This window comes from Chroicocephalus ridibundus, chromosome 1 (assembly GCF_963924245.1).
Source record: "Chroicocephalus ridibundus chromosome 1, bChrRid1.1, whole genome shotgun sequence".
Classification (NCBI taxonomy): Eukaryota; Metazoa; Chordata; class Aves; order Charadriiformes; family Laridae; genus Chroicocephalus; species Chroicocephalus ridibundus.
The window spans coordinates 65,675,366-65,693,647 of record NC_086284.1 but is presented as its reverse complement, the minus strand read 5'-3'; the positions used below and the strand labels follow the sequence as shown (position 1 = coordinate 65,693,647).

The following is an 18,282-nucleotide window of genomic DNA, read 5'->3' as shown; positions in this document are numbered from 1 at the left end:
ATGCAAATGATTAGCTTAGAGATGCTGATATGCATATTTAGTATAAGTAGTTAATCCATCTGCCCTTCAACTGAGAGATTGTCCATAGCCTACCAAATGTATTTGTGCTCTATTTCTAATTTTACCTGAGAAATGGACATGAGGGCAGCTACACCAGTTAACATTTCTTCAGATGAAAGCATAGCTTATCTCTCTCTGCATTTCACAGTTCAGAAACAAATATTGGGAATGTAAACTTGGGCTAGCAGGAAGCCTCAAATATTTCCACTAATTAAAACCACACACACGTGTGCGCACACAAGGTCTTATACTGGATGCTTCCTTACAAGGACTTTACTGCTACAGCTGCTCCAGTTCAACTCCTGACCCGTCCACTCTTTTATTTTTTCTTTTATTTTATTTGCTTTTTAAACTTAAAAGTTCCTCTTATAAAAGAAACAATGCCTTTAATGAGCATATTTAAACCAAGAGGCTTTCTTACAAACCTGTGAAAATAACTCAACTTCCTCTTCCCATACTAGAAATTTATATATATAGGACAAAGAGCTGGGAAACACCTATACACAAATGGAGAACTGTTAAAGGAAAACATATAATAGTATTAAGTGGAATAAACGCAACAGTATCACAATACACCTTTTGGCAATTTAAAGTTATTACTACTACGTTGCTTGCAGTTCACTGTCTGAAAATGGCTTTTAGCAGCAGATAATTCTGTTGAAACCGAGACCATAAAATAAAAGCAAGTCTTGACTTGTCAAAACAAGTTTCTTCCCCTTTTCCCTCCCTTAAAAGATAGTATGTACCGCAGTGGAATATTTGCATTAAAAAAAAAAATCATTTCCTTCCCACTTTCTTTCAGTGGATTTCATAGTCAATGCAATAAAAAATAGCATGATAACAGACATTCATTCACAAGTGTATGTGCGCAACCCACTAACGGAGAAGTAAAAATGTGCATATGTGGAAGAAACCACACGGAGTGTGAAGGAGGCATATATGTCAACGGTGTCTTCTCACACCCAATACTTGCAAAATCAGGCTAAGTTTTCACCCTTATGTCCTGCAGACAGTATAGCGACATGGTACGGCTTGATAATCAAAAGTCATAGTTAGATACAGTCCACTCTGAACAGCTCCAGATTGCCATAATTTGACTTAGCAACTGTGTGCCCAAGCAAGACTTCAGCTGTACGTAAGTGCCATATAATACTGGCGGTATTTTGGGTTGAAGTTTTTGTTTGTCTTTGAGTGGCAGAAAGTGGGGTAAAAAGTCACGTTACTTTAGAAATCAACATTTTATGAAAAAACAATGGGACTTAATGGCAAGTTATGAGAACTTCTGAAACATTTACTTTCTCTTCACTCTGTCTCTAACAAACAAACTATTCTTTCGGCTTTATCCACTTTTTAAAAGCAGTATTTGCCCACTCATTTCCTTCTCTCCCTCCACCTTAATTCTACAGCAATGTGAAGTAGCTGAAACAATCCATGCGAGCAGGTCACGTTTTCATTTCAGAATACATCAGGGAAAGGGAATGCTGTCTATTAACTCCCTTCTGCTATATAAGCACACCCCCCACTCCCCCAGTCAAACTTCACCAATATACCTTCCCCACCTGCCTCCCCCCTAAAAAATACTACCACCGGAAGGCTGAGGAGATAAGCTTTGGTTTCACTCAGACTTAAAACTATGCTCAGTCTGTCATTTTGGGTCCATAGATCCAAAAAGGTCTACAGCTTATTTCAATCAACACTAATAAACTTGATAACAGTGTGCCAAAAGATACTTACCAGAGAAAGCAGCAACTTCTGTTATGTATGTTTATTGAAAATAATAATAATAAAAAAATCACATTTAAGCAAAGATGTATCACCCTATCTATAAATTGCCAACAACTATTACCCATGTGTACGTAAGACTTGTAACTCCATGTAATAAATTTCAGGAGGCATGACCATTAAGGCACCAGTTCAGGAAAGCAGTTTTATTCAAGCGGAGAACTTAAGCACAAGCTTAAAATACCACTGTCCATCAGGAAACAGATTTTAAGTGTGTGCTAAGATGCTTTTCTGAATCGGGACAACATGGCAGAAAACTTTATTTAAAAATTTCAATCTGAAGGGCAACAGATTGTGTAGAGGCTTTTCCACAGTTCGTTCTTCTCATAAAAAAATATTTTGAAGAGGCAAACTGAACTACAGCAAATGAGAAATTAAACCTGCAGAAGAGATTTAAACTCCAGTACACTCCAGTACAGACTGAGCTGACAGCATACGACTTTGACGTGACTACCTAGGATAAAGACCCCTAAAAATAAAAAAAAAGCAACCTGACATTCAGTCAGAATTAAACTCTCTCAATTTAAGCACTGATGGCTCTGAAATGGTGAGATACTAGCCTCAAAAATCCCAGCAGAGATAAAGAAAACTTGCCGATGCTTAGACTGTTTCCACATGGTATAACAGAACTTCAAGACTTTCTGCAAGCAAATGGGTGAAAGTGTTAAAATAAGCATCTTTCAGATTCTTTCAGATTAACCAAGCTTAGGTCTACTAAATTTAATGCACTGCTCATTTTTGTTATCCCTGCTGTAACAACTGCATACATTAATCTCTAATCAGGTGGATCATTGGTAATTATTTGGATTTGTTTCTTTTGGACTAATAAATAAAGGGCACAGCCATATAATTACAGCAGCCTAAAAATCAAACACAAATACATACTTTTACCTTGTGTGACACACTTTTCTATCACACCATCCACTCTGCCTTGGGAAATCCCACCTCAAATGCACAAGCAGACTAATACCAACAAATAGTTTGCCTATACATTAGTGAGGAGAGCCTGGGGCAGAAAGGAGCTTTTTAAAGGTTACTTTTCTGTTTTCTATGAAATTGCCTGGGCAAAATCCTGAAACCGTGATGTTTAGGCACACACAACTTTCTGGGCACTATTATAATACAAATAGAAAAATGAAAAGAGGAAAAGAGGAAAAGTGTCTTTTCCTCTTGAGTTGCAGTTTGAAATATATATGTATGCATAACCATAAAAAACAGTAATAACCCAGGATAGTATACCTGCAAGTATACTCTACTATTAATGTTATTTTATATTATTTAGCACATTAAAGACTTCCCACCTTGCATAATATAAAATTTCAAGGAATAAAACACTAATCTCATGCATGGCACACTTTAAATAAACTCTAAGGGAAACAACAAATCATTGTGCTAACCATGACTGTCCAAGAAGCTCACACACACAGCAGTGAATACTGAAGTGCCTCCCATTGTTCTAAACTAATACATTCTGTACTACTTTTGTAGCAAGTTCCTTTAATAGCATCCGTTGTACATATCAAACAAATGGAATATATGGACAGAGATACCAAAAAAGTACGAGAAAGACATAAAATGGTTCATTTACAATGCTGCAAATGTAAAAGTTATCTGGAACATCTTAATAAAGCATCAGACCTTTCCAAGTTTAATTTTACTCTTTAGGCAAGTACAGACATGACATACATTTAAAAATGGACATTCTTTCACCACTTTTCACAAATCAAGGTACAGTGCAGGTACTCCCCCCTCCCCACCCCAAAGAGGAATATCAGTTATATTATTGTTACGTTAGATGATGTTTTCGCCATTTCTTCAGGGGAGTGACTCTTTATTACTTCTTTGATGAACTGTTCGAGTGCAGTGAAATAACCCTGGCACTGCCAAGTGTCATTATGAGTTCCATCAGGAAATATCGCCAATCTCTTAGTCCGAGCTGGGGATAATTCATAAAGTTGCTTCATCATAACTGGTGGAATTAACTGGTCAGACAACCCAGAGATGAAGAGAGAAGGCATTCTGCACTGAGAGATTTTTCTGTAGGACAGAAATTTATTTTTGTAGCACCATAAAGGAAGGTATCTCATTGGAAAGAAAGAAAACAAAGTGCTGGCCATGTATGGGATGCTAAGAAAGGTGTTCTCCACCACGATGGCAGAAATCCTATGGGAATTTTCAGAAGCTAAGTGAATAGCTACTGCTCCCCCCAAGGAACGGCCAAAAAGAAAAATTTTTGTTTTATCAAGATCAGACCGAGTCATCACATAGTCTAACACAGCCTCAGAATCTAAGTACAAACCTTCTTCACTTGCTTCTCCTTCACTTTTTCCATACCCTCTATAATCAACAAGAATTAAGTTTACTTTCAGGTTTACCAGCATTAACAAAGCATTTGGCAACCTGTGGCCAATGTTGCCTGCGTTCCCGTGGAAGTAAATGATGGTTGGAGAATATGCTGCATTGTCCCCTGTGTATCTCAGCAGAATAAGATTGAGAAGAACTCCATCTTTGGTTTTGATGAAGATATTTTCATGTGGTATACCAGTAGGCATAGGAACATAAAGGCGTGATGAAGAGGGCTGTTCAGGAAAGTAAAGCAGCACATCCTGGAATTTATATAATATGCCTGCTATTGACACAAATATTAATATAAGTAGTATAATGCCGCCGTACAAGTGAAAAGTTACTATCAAGGGTAAAAGACAAATACGGCAGAGACTCCAAGACCAGGAAGCCAAAGCTAGTAGCCATCTTTTAACAAAGGTCCAAAGCATCCATGACTTTTCCATTGTAGAAGTCAGTGATCTTTTACTCCAAGTAAATCCTGTAAAAAAACCCAAACATATATGTATAAATATAGGGAGGGGGAAAAAAAAAAAAAAGGGATGTGATTTAAGCATTCATGCTTGCAGAAGATTAATGGCAAGTCAATACATTAGGGCATAAACATCAAACTTGGTGGCAAACTCCCTTTCAATTTTTGGAAACCATTCAGCTCTGTAAAACAAGCAGAAAAGCAATCACGAGGAAAAGGCTTTAGAACTCTTCAGAATTCTATTTATACTACTTCAGCAGGCAAGGTCCATCAGCAGCACTACAAAATTGGTTGCCTGGGACCATAACAACTTATGTTTTCACCCATTCTTCCCTACCGACCAACAGAACAACCATACAGACTGTATCACCAGTTTGTCCAAGCTTCTCATATAAGTAATTCTAGAATCCAAAGAACGCAAACAAAAATAGCCCTTATTTCTAAATTGCTGCTGCTTAAGGCCAAGAGTAAGCCTATGCACTTCACTCTGCATCCAGCAGAGGCTCACAATGCACACAGGGTCTGCGATCATTTAGTAGCTGTGGATCAGAATCTTGATCAACTGTGATTACAGAGCAACACGTAAACTGCAGAAGAGACTCCTCTACAGTAAGATACTACACTGTAGTTGCATTTGTGACAGCTGTTTTGCTATATTTGGATTGGTTCTGATGTATAATGATGGTTTTCCACAATCAGATCAGTAATCTACATTAAATCTTTAGCTGAATGAAGGATTATATCATCATACAAGACCACTGAAAACAGCCAGCAAACTACATTATTCTTTGATCAATGAAAAGCACAACTGCTGAAAAGTCTAAACATGAAAACAGACTCATGACAAAAACACACACGCAGCATAAAGTGAGGAGAGTGGTATTAATGATAATGAATTATATCTTCTTTCTAACCATAAGAGACAGTTATGTCTTACAGCATACACAGAATCTCTTGCATTATTCACTGCTGGATTCAAATATATTACCGAAATAGGCAAAAACTGCTAAACCTACATGAGAACTACAGCAACCATTCAGTCACCACTGAGCTGAATAGCCATACTGCCTGGAAGTGACAACACAGGCTCGCTTGTTTAAGAACACTCTAAGTTATATAGCAGATAATAATTACAGCTTAGGAAACACTCAAAGTTATAACCCCCTAAAGCAATGTAGCGCAGTAAGAAGCAGAATTAACTCCAAAGGAGTCTGACATGCAGAGATACATTCAAGCATTCAAGTCACAGGACCTACACCAAAATAAGCTGTATGGCCTAATACTACTGGAGAGGGCTGCAACTGCACCAGACACCTTAATAGGATTGAGTGATAAAAGGTGACCTCTGCAGTCACAGCCTTTGCACTCCACAGATATGATAAGCACCTAATAGGACCAGGAAAAAAAAAGTAATCTCTAATTACTTTATGTGTCAATTAAATAATCTTAAGATTTACATATTAACCAAAGGCAACCTGAAATTAAGCTTTTATATAATGTATCCACACCAAATATATAAAACTGGTGAAATATAAACTAGTCTAGAGAGCAATTATCCCAACTTTGTTCTATTATTTATGAGCTCACGTTCAATATTCACATCCAAGTATGCACAAATATTGTCTATACGAAAATTTAATTCTTGTGATCCATTTCTCTAGTAAAGAAGTCACAGTAATTACAAGACACATAAAGCAGACACTTTAATTTGAACGAGCACTTCTAATGAAGCTGACAAACATTTCCCGCATTACTTTTTGAGACTGTAAGAACACTGATAATGACACAGTAAAAATACTCTCCTTATCTATGCGATTCAAAGTTTTGCTGACTTTCTTAGAAACGCAAATGCTTCCTCAACAAGACATTTACAAAACAGTAAGAGATCCATCATTAAAACAGCTACTGAAAACCAAAGAAGTCATAAAAATCTTAAGGTGATTGAGGTCTGTGGATGGCTATCCCATATGCACTAAGGATAGCTATATGAAGACTGATACTCAGAGCTGACTTTATAAGCCATGTTAGTTTCATCTGTGCACAGCTTCCTATTTTCATTTTGGTAGGATAACATTATCAAAATGGTAAACTGCTGAAATACTGCTGCTGTGCGATTACCTATGATATCTATATAAAAGTATATATATAAAGTTTGCTATTGGAGTTACAAAACCAATGTATCGTACAACTAGAGCTCAACATATGGTAGTTAGCAGGAAGGGTAAACTATACACAGCCACAAATGTTTCATGCTCACCTACATATTTAAGTAAAGTTGACTACCCTGCACTAATGCACAACTACACCTGGGGGTGCTGTGGATGGCCAGCTTAACATGAGCCAGCAGTGTGCCCAGGTGGCCAAGAAGGCCAACAGCATTCTGGCTTGTATCAGGAATAGCGTGGCCAGCAGGAGCAGGGAAGTGATCGTGCCTCTGTACTTGTCACTGGTGAGGCCTCACCTCGAGTACTGTGTTCAGTTCTGGGCCCCTCTGTACAAGAGGGACATTGAAGTGCTGGAGCATATTCCAGAGGAGAGCTCCCAGGCTGGTGAGGGGTCTGGAGACCAGGTCATATGAGGAGAGGCTGAGGGAGCTGGGCATGTTTAGCTCGGAGAAGAGGAGGCTGAGGGGAGACCTCATTGCCCTCTACAACTACCTGAAAGGAGGCTGGAGAGAGGTGGGTGCTGGCCTCTTCTCCCAGGTGAATAATGACAGGACGAGAGGAAATGGTCTGAAGCTGCGGCAGGGCAGGTTTAGATTAGATATTAGGAAGAATTACTTTACTGAAAGAGTGGTCAGGCACTGGAACAGCCTGCCCAGGGAGGTGGTTGAGTCACCATCCCTAGAGGTATTTAAGAAAAGTGTAGATGTGGCACTTCAGGGCATGCTCTAGTGGCAGAGATTGTAGGTTGTTTGGTTGGACTTGATGATCTCAAAGGTCCTTTCCAACCATGAAGATTCTGTGATGATACACAACTATTCAACTTTTCTTCACAGCTAAGTGAAACTTCATTAGCTCCATCCATTTCCAGGCTTGAATGAGGCCAAGTCTCTTACTTCACATCTTACTGCAAGATTTGATAGCTAGAGAACTAAGATACAAGTTTCTCACAGTTTCTTCCCCACCAACTTCAAAGACCACAAGAAAGGAAAATTATGGTTTCTCAAACAAGCACACAGGCCTAGAAGTGACTCAAAGCCAAGTCAATAGAAGCCGATTCTCAATAAAGCTACAAACCATCCTTTCCATGGAGCCCAAAGTAGCAGGCCTTCCAAACATTATCTTGTTTGGCCTGAACAGTGGATTTCCACTTAAAGTACATAAATAAAGATGGTAAGCTAATATATTAATTTTCAGTGACCAATAAGGTGTTCCGCAACACTTTTTGAAGTGCATGAGATCTGAGACTGCAAGACTACCAAAAAAAAAGGAAACGTTTCTTGGCTTTCATTTCCCATTACTGTTGTGCTGGGTAGGAAGTTATACGCCCTTCAAACAGTTTACAATACAATATCTTACGATGCAAAAACTCTTATGTTGAATTATGAAGAGCACGTGTTGTGATTCTCCAATTTTTGTGACTAGCAGGATGCCAGAATAATCAGGGAAAGGGAGGAGGGCATAGGAAGGAAAGGGAAAACAATATGTTTAGACTTGATGTCTGAGCTGGTCAACCTGAGAAACAGAGCAGACCCAACACCTGGACAAGCCTGTTTCTCTTTCTAGACAAGACTACTTCTGTTCCTAGACTACAAGAACAACTTACAGACTTGCTCCGTAACTGCCCAATGTCCTAGTTAAGACAAGAAGCGCGCACACCTTTATGTCTTCTAAAACAGAACTTTTTAAATCAATTTCTGTCATCTGCAAATATGACTAGATTTATTTTTTTTTTAATGGCTGACTCTTTAGCAGGATTATCTGTTATATTGACTTCTACTGTTAGAATTATCATAGCTCTACAGAGACATGGCATGAAACATCATCCACATACTACAGTTGAAGACACTGAAACCAAAGGAAGTCAGTAAGTTGGCCAGTGGCAGGCTAGCTGAAGTTCTGTTTCAGCCAGGGAAATAAGGTTTCCTTACAGATTTCCTTTTCAAATCTCCTAGATAAAATATTAACCCTTTGGAAATCATTCTTGCTTCACTAAAAAAAAATATCTTGGATTGTTTTAAGGAACACTATATTTCTATGGAGCGCAATTTCAAGCAATTGTCATAACTTGGCCAATGGCAAGGTTTTGCTACAAGAAGTCACATCCCATTTTAGGGCATACACAGCAACAATATTTTATAACTGCTGACTAAGTTGGAGGCTATGAAAACAGACATAAGGGAGATTTTTTTTAAACTTGTCATGAAAGTCAATATCTGTGACAAATATACAGTCATAAAGAGCAGAACCATACAGTTTTATCTGGCAGATGTTTACATAGGCAACTCTTATATTAATGGAAATTCCTACATAAGCTGTCCTTGTTCTTAGGTACTCTTACTACTAGAAAATATTTCCTAGTACTCAACAGGAAGGGAGACTGAGGAACTTAAATTCTTTCTTTCTAGTTCAATGTTTATTAACCTCCACATATGTAAACTGCCTTCAATTTCTCCAGACTATATAAACTCTGTTCCTCTGGAATCTCCTCACAGGTGATGTCTTCTTATCACAAATACGATTAGAGGTCTTTCCTCTAGCATCTGTCTGCTTCACATTTCCTCCTGCCCCTCTGATAATGCTGCATTAGAAAGGCTAGCCTTTGTGAATGCTGGTGGTTCCCACAAGTGGTTTTTTGATGATGCTTGTAAACTTAAGAGACAAGTAGAAGACAATATTGAAATACAAAGTTCTATTGCGGAAACCATTAGCACAGAATAACAGCAATGTGGCCCAGTTCAACACTAAGACCTAATGAAAGTAAGACTTTGCCAGACTGCTGCTGTGCCTTTGGCTTTAAGATCATTAAAGACCAGTTCAGTTTGCACAGCCACAGAACTGCATTGCCTCTCAAAACAGAAATGAAATTTGGAAGTGATGAGTTTCAATTCTATGCCACAGAGATATACACGTATGTAGGTGCTGAATTATTGCAGACATCTATGTTCTAGCAGATGAGCTAGAAATACCGTAATTCAGTAACTACCGAAAATATAAATCACTCGTAACAATAAAAATTCTGAGGAAAAAACCCAAAGTCTTTATGAGCAAGACATTTTCATAGTATTCTGTTGTGCCCTAATGCTATTCTTAAATGCTTAATGTCATTATCAACTGAAGTTCATAAAAACTCAAGCACATACTTAAAGTACTTGGGAACAGTTTTTCACTAATTTTGAATAGCATTTTAAATTAATTTTGTATTTGCCACAACTTTTGTTGCATTTTTTGTCTTTGTCTACATTTTTAATATTAAAAAGTTCTATTTTCATACACTAATCACATTAGAAAACATTTACCTTTGGATGCGATGATTTCCCAGGCTTCATCTCTGCCTGAAAGACAATTTAATTTATGAACTTTGAGTAAAACCGCTTTTGAACTACACACATAATTACTGTTTGTCTTCAGTTACTTGAAAGAAAATTAAGAAGTGCTAACAGCCAACAGCCCTAGAAGCTATATCTACTTTACTGACAAAACTGTGCATATCACACTCATGTTTCTATCAAGCTCAGCTCTTGTTTGAAGCATCTGATAAACCTGAAAACAACACCTTATAATGAAGTTCAAGAATAATGTTGAAATGTCCTGGACTATACATACAACACACAGTATAAAATGTACATAGTGCATAACAACAAAGTTATGATAAATTTACATTGCCTCCTTAAAGCTAACCTTTAGTGTATGAGCAGTGTATTCCGGTGTTTAACAGCTGCTTTAAAGAGAAAGGGCTTAAAAAAAAAAAAAAGTTAAACATGCTGCAATCCTTCAGGTTTCACTGTTTCAGAACAAACAAACGAGATATTTCTTAAGAACACAGAGAAATATCCAAAGATACCTGTTTTTTTCTACTGCAGTACCTTCCCCTGCTTTCCACCTCCTCCAGATACAGACAAGATTTAGACAAGCTTTTATGTTTACTCATATTTATTCAAAAGACTTCTGCAAGTAGAAATATTAAATCCTCAACTGTAAAAAAAAAAAAAGTTTCAGAGGGGGGACTAATCTGAAAGAAAACCTATAAATTTAGTAAGTTTTCCTAATACTAAAATCTTACAGAGACTCTACTTTAATAAAAAAAAATCCCCAAACAAACAAAACAAAAATAAAACCCAGCAAAGTAGCTAGTCCTAATCATGAAAAAGGCAGAGTAAGAACAACTAAGTGTCAGACATTTAAGGGCTCTGGCTTTTAAGATCAGCAAGCCTCCTGTCCTAATTATTTCAAACAGCAAACTTCCACAGCTCTGCATCAGGTGGTACATTTTCATAATTGAAAGTGTTTCCTCTTAACTCTTATTATACTTCCCCTCCCAAATGACAAATTTTAATGAACCTTACAAGCATATCTTTAATTATTATGGTACTGGGTAAAAACAAACAAACACACACAACAAAACAAGAACAAGCTAAGGACTGTTATCATATTAGAGCCTTAGCTTTCTAGTGAGCACAGCCTCCTAAAACATATTACTTTCCAAGCATATTAAATTATTCCCTTTTTACCGAAAATAAACATCCTGCTCAACCTTTTCAATACATTCACTGGGCATATTTAGCCACATTGAAGTTACCATCATCTGCCCCATATTGCACAAGCATGCCGATTTGCAGAAATTGTTCCATGTGGCACCAGAGACAAACAAAACACCAGAGCCACATCTTGCTGTGGAGATGCAAAAGTTCCCCCGGGGCTCTGCAGGAAGGCACCTGAAGGAACTTCTAACGGCGCTGTCAAGGCAGCGGTCCCTCGGCAGCGACGTCCCGACAGGCCGGAAAAAGAGCCACACAGGCCCACGGGACAACACCCCGCCTGTCACCCGCCCCCTACCCCCCAGGGAAGGGCCGCATTTAGTCACGGCGGGACCCTAAAATACCAAACAAACGAGATACGTCGGTCGGTCGGCCCCCACAGGCGCGACCTGGCTCCCGCCCACCCCGGCCTTACAGGGGACGGGACCGTCCCGCCGCCGTCCCCAACCGCCACCCCTTCCCCGCGGGGCGAGATGAGGCGAGACCCACCCGCCGCATCCTCCCGCCCAGCCGCCGACGGTGCCTCAGGGCCAGCGCAGCCCCCCGACGCGCAACTTCAACCACCGCTCCTTCCGAGACCGGAAATCACGCCCGCCGTCGCTTCCGCTTCCGGGTCAGGACCCGCCCGCCGCGGTAAATGCGCAGGCGCGGTCACTGTGACTTCCGCCCCCACAGACCCCGCTTCCGTGTAAGTCCTCTCTCTGGGGGCGACAGGTCCTCCGCCGTTCTCCCTGAGAGCGGTTACGCGGCCTCTGAGGACTGCGTCAGGGTGGGCCTGGCGGGTCTCCTCAGCTGCTGGAGGAGCGGGTCGAGGGGCGGGTGGTGTCAGGGCGGGCTGCGTTCCCGGAGAGGGAGGGGGGTGGGGGAGAAAATGGGTCTCCGAGCAGTGAAATTCCCACCCGCAGCAGTGGCAGCGGCTCGACAAGAGAGCGAGAAGACGGGAGAAGCGCACCCCTCCCCGCCTGCGCGGCCGCTTCTCCCACCTGCTCGCCCTCTCGTCGAGCCGGTGCCTGTGTCTCAGCCTGGCTGCTGAGTTTCACCCCTAACTAAGGCTGGTGGTATGGGCTGGTGACCCTTATGTAACGATAACAATTACAGCCTCATTAGAAAACCAAGCAAAATCCATAAATCCTACTTAGACATACCCTTTTCAAGACAGAATAAGTCTTTTGAATGCTGATATTCTCCTTTTCTACAAATATATACTGTCTTGAAAGCTGACGTTCTCCTTTTCTAGAAATACATACTCTTTTTTTTTGTTGATGTTCTTCTCACAAACCAGACTCTGATGGCTTCCGCACCGGCTTCACAACCTTCTCCAAAAAAGACAGTGGCCTCTCACGTGCCCTTTGCGGATCTGTGTTCTACTCTGGAGCGAATCCAGACGTGTAAGTCTCGTCCGGAGAAAACCAAGTATTTCAAGGATTTCCTGGATTCCTGGAGAAAATTCCATGATGCGCTTCATCAGAAAGAGAAAGACGTCACGGATTCTTTTTATCCAGCTATGCGACTTATTCTTCCACAGCTGGAAAGAGAAAGGATGGCATATGGAATTAAAGAAACTATGCTTGCGAAGCTGTATATTGAACTGCTTAATTTGCCAAAAGATGGAAAAGATGCTGCAAAGCTTTTAAATTACAGAACACCTGCTGGCTCACGTGGAGATGCTGGAGATTTTGCAATGATTGCATACTTTGTGTTAAAACCTAGGAGCCCAAAACAAGGCAGACTGACAATAGAACAAGTCAACGAACACTTAGATGCAATAGCTAGTAATAATACTGCGAAAAACAAGGGAATGTTAAAGAAAAGTCTTCTTCAGTTAATTACCCAGAGCACAGCACTGGAACAAAAGTGGCTCATCCGCATGATTATAAAGGATCTAAAGCTTGGTGTTAGTCAACAAACGATATTTTCCATTTTTCATCCTGATGCTGCTGAATTACACAATGTCACAACTGATTTGGAAAAAGTTTGCAGACAACTGCATGATCCCTCTGTCTCACTTAGTGATGTTTCTATCATGTTGTTTTCTGCCTTTAAACCGATGCTTGCTGCTATTGCTGATGTCCAGCAAATTGAGAAGCAAATGAATAACCAGGTATTCTACATAGAAACTAAGCTGGATGGTGAGCGTATGCAGATGCACAAAGATGGAGACGTGTATAAATATTTTTCCCGAAATGGGTTTGACTATACTCAGCAGTTTGGTGCTTCCCCCCTTGATGGTTCATTAACGCCATTTATTCATAACGTATTTAAGAACAATATACAAAACTGCATTCTTGATGGTGAAATGATGGCTTACAATCCTGAGACTCAAACCTTTATGCAAAAAGGAAACAAATTTGACATAAAAAGAATGGTGGAGGACTCTGATCTGCAGACCTGCTTCTGTGTGTTCGATGTATTGATGGTTAACGATCAGAAGTTGGGTCATGAAGTACTAAGCAAAAGATATGAAATCTTAAGTAGCGTATTTACCCCAGTAGCAGGCAGGATCCATGTTGTACAGAAAAAAAGTGCCAGAACAAGAAAAGAAGTAATTGATGCTTTAAATGAAGCAATAGATAACAGAGAAGAAGGGATTATGGTGAAAGATCCCATGTCCACCTACAAGCCTGACAAACGAGGGGAAGGCTGGTTAAAAATCAAGCCAGAATATGTCAATGGGCTAATGGATGAACTAGACCTTTTAATTGTTGGCGGTTACTGGGGGAAGGGCTCACGTGGTGGAATGATGTCTCATTTTCTGTGTGCGATTGCAGAGACGCCCCCTCCAAATGAAAAACCTACCGTTTTCCACACTATTTGTCGTGTTGGCTCTGGCTATACTATGAAGGAATTGTATGATCTAGGTTTGAAACTGGCTAAACACTGGAAGCCATACAATAGGAAGGACCCTCCCTGTAACATTTTGTGTGGAACTGAAAAACCAGAAATGTACATTGAACCTTGCAACTCTGTCATAGTCCAGATCAAGGCAGCCGAGATTGTGAACAGTGATATGTACAAAACTGACTGTACTTTGAGATTCCCCCGAATTGAGAAGATAAGAGAGGACAAAGAGTGGTACGAGTGCATGACTTCAGACATGTTAGAAGATCTCCGAAGCAAAGCAGAAGGGAAGCTGGCATCTAAGCACCTTCATATAGATGAGTATGATGAGCCACAAGAGAAAAAAAGGAAAACTATATCAAAGGTGAAGAGGATAATTGGAATAGCTGAGCAGTTTAAAGCTCCTGATCTTTCTACTGTAAACAAGGTTTCAAATGTATTTGAAGATGTTGAGTTTTGTGTTATGACAGGAATGGGAAAATACTCAAAGTCGTACCTGGAAAGCAGAATAGCCGAATATGGTGGCAGTGTGGTACAGAACCCGGGGCCAGAGACTTACTGTGTCATTGTAGGAGCTGAGAATGTCAGAGTGAAAAACATCATTGCTTCCAACAAATATGATGTGGTGAGGGCAGAGTGGCTCCTTCAGTGTTTTCAAACCAAAATGCTGGTGCCTTGGCAGCCAGCCTTTATGATTCACATGTCTCCTGACACAAAAGAACATTTTGCTCGTGAGTATGATTGTTATGGAGACAGCTACACAGCAGACACAGATGTTGCACAACTCAAGGAAGTGTTCTCAAGAATGGAAGACAGTAAGTTGGTACCTTTGGATGTGATTGCAGAGTTAGAAGAACGTTATTCATGGAACAGCTGTCAGCTCAGTATATTCAGAGGAAACACTATTTATGTGGACTGTTACGCTGTTGTCAATGAGCCCAGAACCAAAATCCATGGAACAACACTATCGATTAGAGCTTTGGAGCTCCGTTTTTATGGTGCAAAAGTAGTCTCTCACCTTGAAGAGGGTGTCTCCCATGTTATTATAGGAGAAGATCATTCCCGGGTAAAAGAGATTAAAGCACTCAGGAGAACATTTGGGAAAAAATTTAAAATCGTATCTGAGCTGTGGGTAAAACAATCAGTGGAGGAAGGAGTCCCGAAGGATGAAAATCAGTACTTAGTTTAAAGTAGTTTTTAAGCTTGGAGCAAAAGCATTCTTGTTGGCCTGATTGCACTTGGATATTATGAGGTTGCATTAATTTTTTTGTGTGTTTTCATGTCTGTTTAAAGCTGGCTCTGGCTAAAGAATAACACCGTATTGTTGAAACTAGAGGAAAGCTTTTAATTATACTGTTGTGGAAGCAAGAGGATGCTAAGCCATGTTGGAGGAGGAAAAGAAACACCACCAGATAAATAATGTAAGCCTTTTATTTCACAAATGGGTCTCAGGAGAGATCTAATATTTTACATGAGAGAATTCCTAGCTATTAATAGTGCTTACCTCCATTGTTCAAAATGGAGACAATAATATTTTATGGAGATTCTACTATTTAACGTATTGTTTATTTATCAATTTACAATCACACTGATGTTTTGTGTATATTCCATATGCTACAGAATCCAGTAATTTATAAACCTTGTCTGTATTATTTTATTTTGTTTACATTATTTTTAGCAGAACCCCACTCAGCCTCAGTAGCACTTTGGTTTCAGGATATTGCATTGATCGCATGTTTCTTTGTATAAATAACCATTGTAAAACAGAACCTAAGCTTCTCGTTGAGGTGCTGATAAATCAATAATGACCTATATATCTGTAAAATGCAAATCAATTATTTAAAAACTGTAATGATCCCCTGTGCTCATTACAGTTAAACCGTGAAGCATGACAGAGCTAGGATTTTACACTAAACTATTAGTTTTATCTTTCAAAAAATGTTTCATAAGCTATTTCAGTAATGGAAGATTAATTTCTAAATGTCCAGTTCAATGTATATTTTTTCAATTACAAAATAAATACATTTTTAAAGTCTGCCTGGTATGATTTTTTTAGTGAGAGGTATAACTCTTTTGAAAAAAACATGAAAAAGTAATTCCTGATTTTACTCTGATAGATAATGTGCGCATTAACTTTGAGAAGAGAAAGCGTTGGGCCTCAGTTCTTGTTACATCAGTACTGGTATTAAACAGAACTGCTGTTGGGCTGATCATGTAGAACCAAGTTTTGGCTGACCTATTTCTTCAGTGCTTTTTGTGGTCATGTTCATATAAAAAATTACTGTAAAAAGAATTGGGGAATGTTATATGAAAGGCTAATTGGAAGGAAGTTTATTCTTATCTCTTACAGTTAGTGTAAACATTAGGAGCTCCTTTATTATTTGAAATATACTAAATAGGTAAAATGTAATAACCACTTTTCTTAGGCTACCATATAAATTGTTAAAACACAGAATACTTTTTGTATACAAAAAATAGTATATACTGGAAGACAGTGCATTATTTTTCCTCTAATAATTCAAGTAGAAGATTGATATATGTAAAATACAATACCTTAGTTTTACCTTATTTGGCTTCTTCTGTGTAGTGTCATATATTCTGATTTATAAATAGAAAATCAGAAGAGCATTTGTCTTCATACCCATGCAGATTTCTCTTAAACGGGTTTTAGTAAAATACATATTTTAGGTGATCCTGGTTAGGAAAGTTAAGAGGAAAAAAAAAAAAGGCAAATATGAATTAAAGCTGACTCTTGAGACATTGTCAAATATCTCGCTTTGAGATCTAAATGTTTACAGATATGTATTTAAGGAGTATTAACACCATGTTGTCTTTTTGTACTCTCACAGCTGCGCAAGACTGGGGAATCTAGCACTAGTAACTTGCCAGCAAAATTGTTATTCTTTTTACTGATTCCTTAGTACACAGTGTACTGAAGGTTTATTTTTATATTTATTTAAATTGAAAGTTTACTTCTTCACAAATAAAAAAACCCAAACATGCAGATGCAGTGTGCTGGCTTAGGTTGTTTTATTTTGGTTTTTGCATCAGTTCTAGTTAGAACTAGAAATTAATTGTTAATCGTGTATTTGTATGTGGCATGATAATTAGCATACTGGATAACGTCAAACAATTTAGATGGTGTGTATCTCTTGGGTGCTGTTTTGCAAATTTACGTTTACTTTAAAACGTTTAATAAGAAGTGCTGTACTTCATAGGTCAGTGTAAAAAGGGAATCTTACCAGTACGCTGAAAATACAGGCATTGCAGGTCAGGTTTTCTTTTGAGATGTTTCTTTTACATGGTGACTTAGGTGGATAGACTGCGTGGATCTGTGGGCGAAGCTGGGCCCAGCTATTATTAAAGTATGTATCTGGAATATGAGGATGGGACAGGAGAATCCATAGATCCTCTAAGCAAAGGCATTCTCATGGAAGAACAGTAGTGACAGGACAATAGGAGAAGTAGGGAAGAAGTTTGTGAATCTACTTAGTTTTAAGGAAATTCTGATTTGTACTGAAGGAACTAATGAAGGCTGTAAATGATTCAAAAAGTAAGAATACATTGTCCAGACACAAAAGTTTTTCTTAAAACATGAAATTATTTAAGGAGTTATGCAGAGAACTTCAGGCATCATGTCTAAGGATGAATGTAAGACAAGATTTGTAGGTAGCAGTAAGAGCTGATGTGGATCAACAGAGGCTCTGTGTATGAAAAAATGTCTTTTATCTATTCTGCTTGGTCTAATAAAAAAATGAAAAAGTTTTGACATATAAAATTAACCTTTATTATTATGTAATCATCGTCCCTTAAGAATAGTATTCAAGAAAGAGGAAAAGCTCGAGTCAAAATGCTGAAACATTAACCTGATGTTTGAACTTCCAAAGAACCTCTTCTGATTACAAAACATCAACCTATTGTATTTATTACTGCAATAAGTACTCCCATTTTCTTAATTACATTTAGATCTTTGAAAATAGGTGTTTTGTAGGTGAAGATTTCTTAGTTTATTTACATTTTGTGTAAAGCTGATTTTAAAGCTGATTTTTTTTTTAATAGGCACTTGGCTTGAGAGCATGTTCCAATT

The 18,282-nt window shown here is 38.8% G+C and overlaps 2 protein-coding genes across 4 annotated transcripts; one reads left to right on the top strand and one right to left on the bottom strand.

Moving 5' to 3' along the window:
* Positions 1–1,591: 1,591 nt before the first annotated feature.
* On the bottom strand, positions 1,592–11,973 carry ABHD13 (abhydrolase domain containing 13). 2 transcript variants are annotated; one of them, XM_063337445.1, is made up of 3 exons: positions 11,847–11,973; positions 10,119–10,154; positions 1,592–4,666 (listed from the first exon to the last, which is right to left on the bottom strand). In XM_063337445.1, exon 3 carries the CDS (start codon positions 4,629–4,631, stop codon positions 3,618–3,620), a length of 1,014 nt encoding a protein of 337 aa, XP_063193515.1. In that variant the 5' UTR covers positions 4,632–4,666; positions 10,119–10,154; positions 11,847–11,973; the 3' UTR covers positions 1,592–3,617. The 2 variants fall into 2 exon arrangements, with proteins under 2 accessions (XP_063193515.1, XP_063193523.1); XM_063337453.1 differs by lacking the exon at positions 10,119–10,154 and having other exon boundaries at positions 11,847–11,960.
* A 31-nt stretch (positions 11,974–12,004) lies between these two features.
* LIG4 (DNA ligase 4) lies at positions 12,005–16,230 on the top strand. 2 transcript variants are annotated; one of them, XM_063337425.1, is made up of 2 exons: positions 12,005–12,045; positions 12,640–16,230. In XM_063337425.1, the coding sequence occupies exon 2, from the start codon at positions 12,646–12,648 to the stop codon at positions 15,382–15,384; it is 2,739 nt and encodes a 912-aa protein (XP_063193495.1). In that variant the 5' UTR covers positions 12,005–12,045; positions 12,640–12,645; the 3' UTR covers positions 15,385–16,230. The 2 variants fall into 2 exon arrangements, with proteins under 2 accessions (XP_063193495.1, XP_063193502.1); XM_063337432.1 differs by lacking the exon at positions 12,005–12,045 and adding an exon at positions 12,065–12,126.
* Positions 16,231–18,282: the final 2,052 nt, after the last annotated feature.

Excerpts from the sequence above, each read along its gene's own strand:
- LIG4 (XM_063337425.1), top strand. The coding sequence starts at position 12,646 with ATGGCTTCCGCACCGGCTTCACAACCTTCTCCAAAAAAGACAGTGGCC.
- ABHD13 (XM_063337445.1), bottom strand. The coding sequence starts at position 4,631 with ATGGAAAAGTCATGGATGCTTTGGACCTTTGTTAAAAGATGGCTACTA.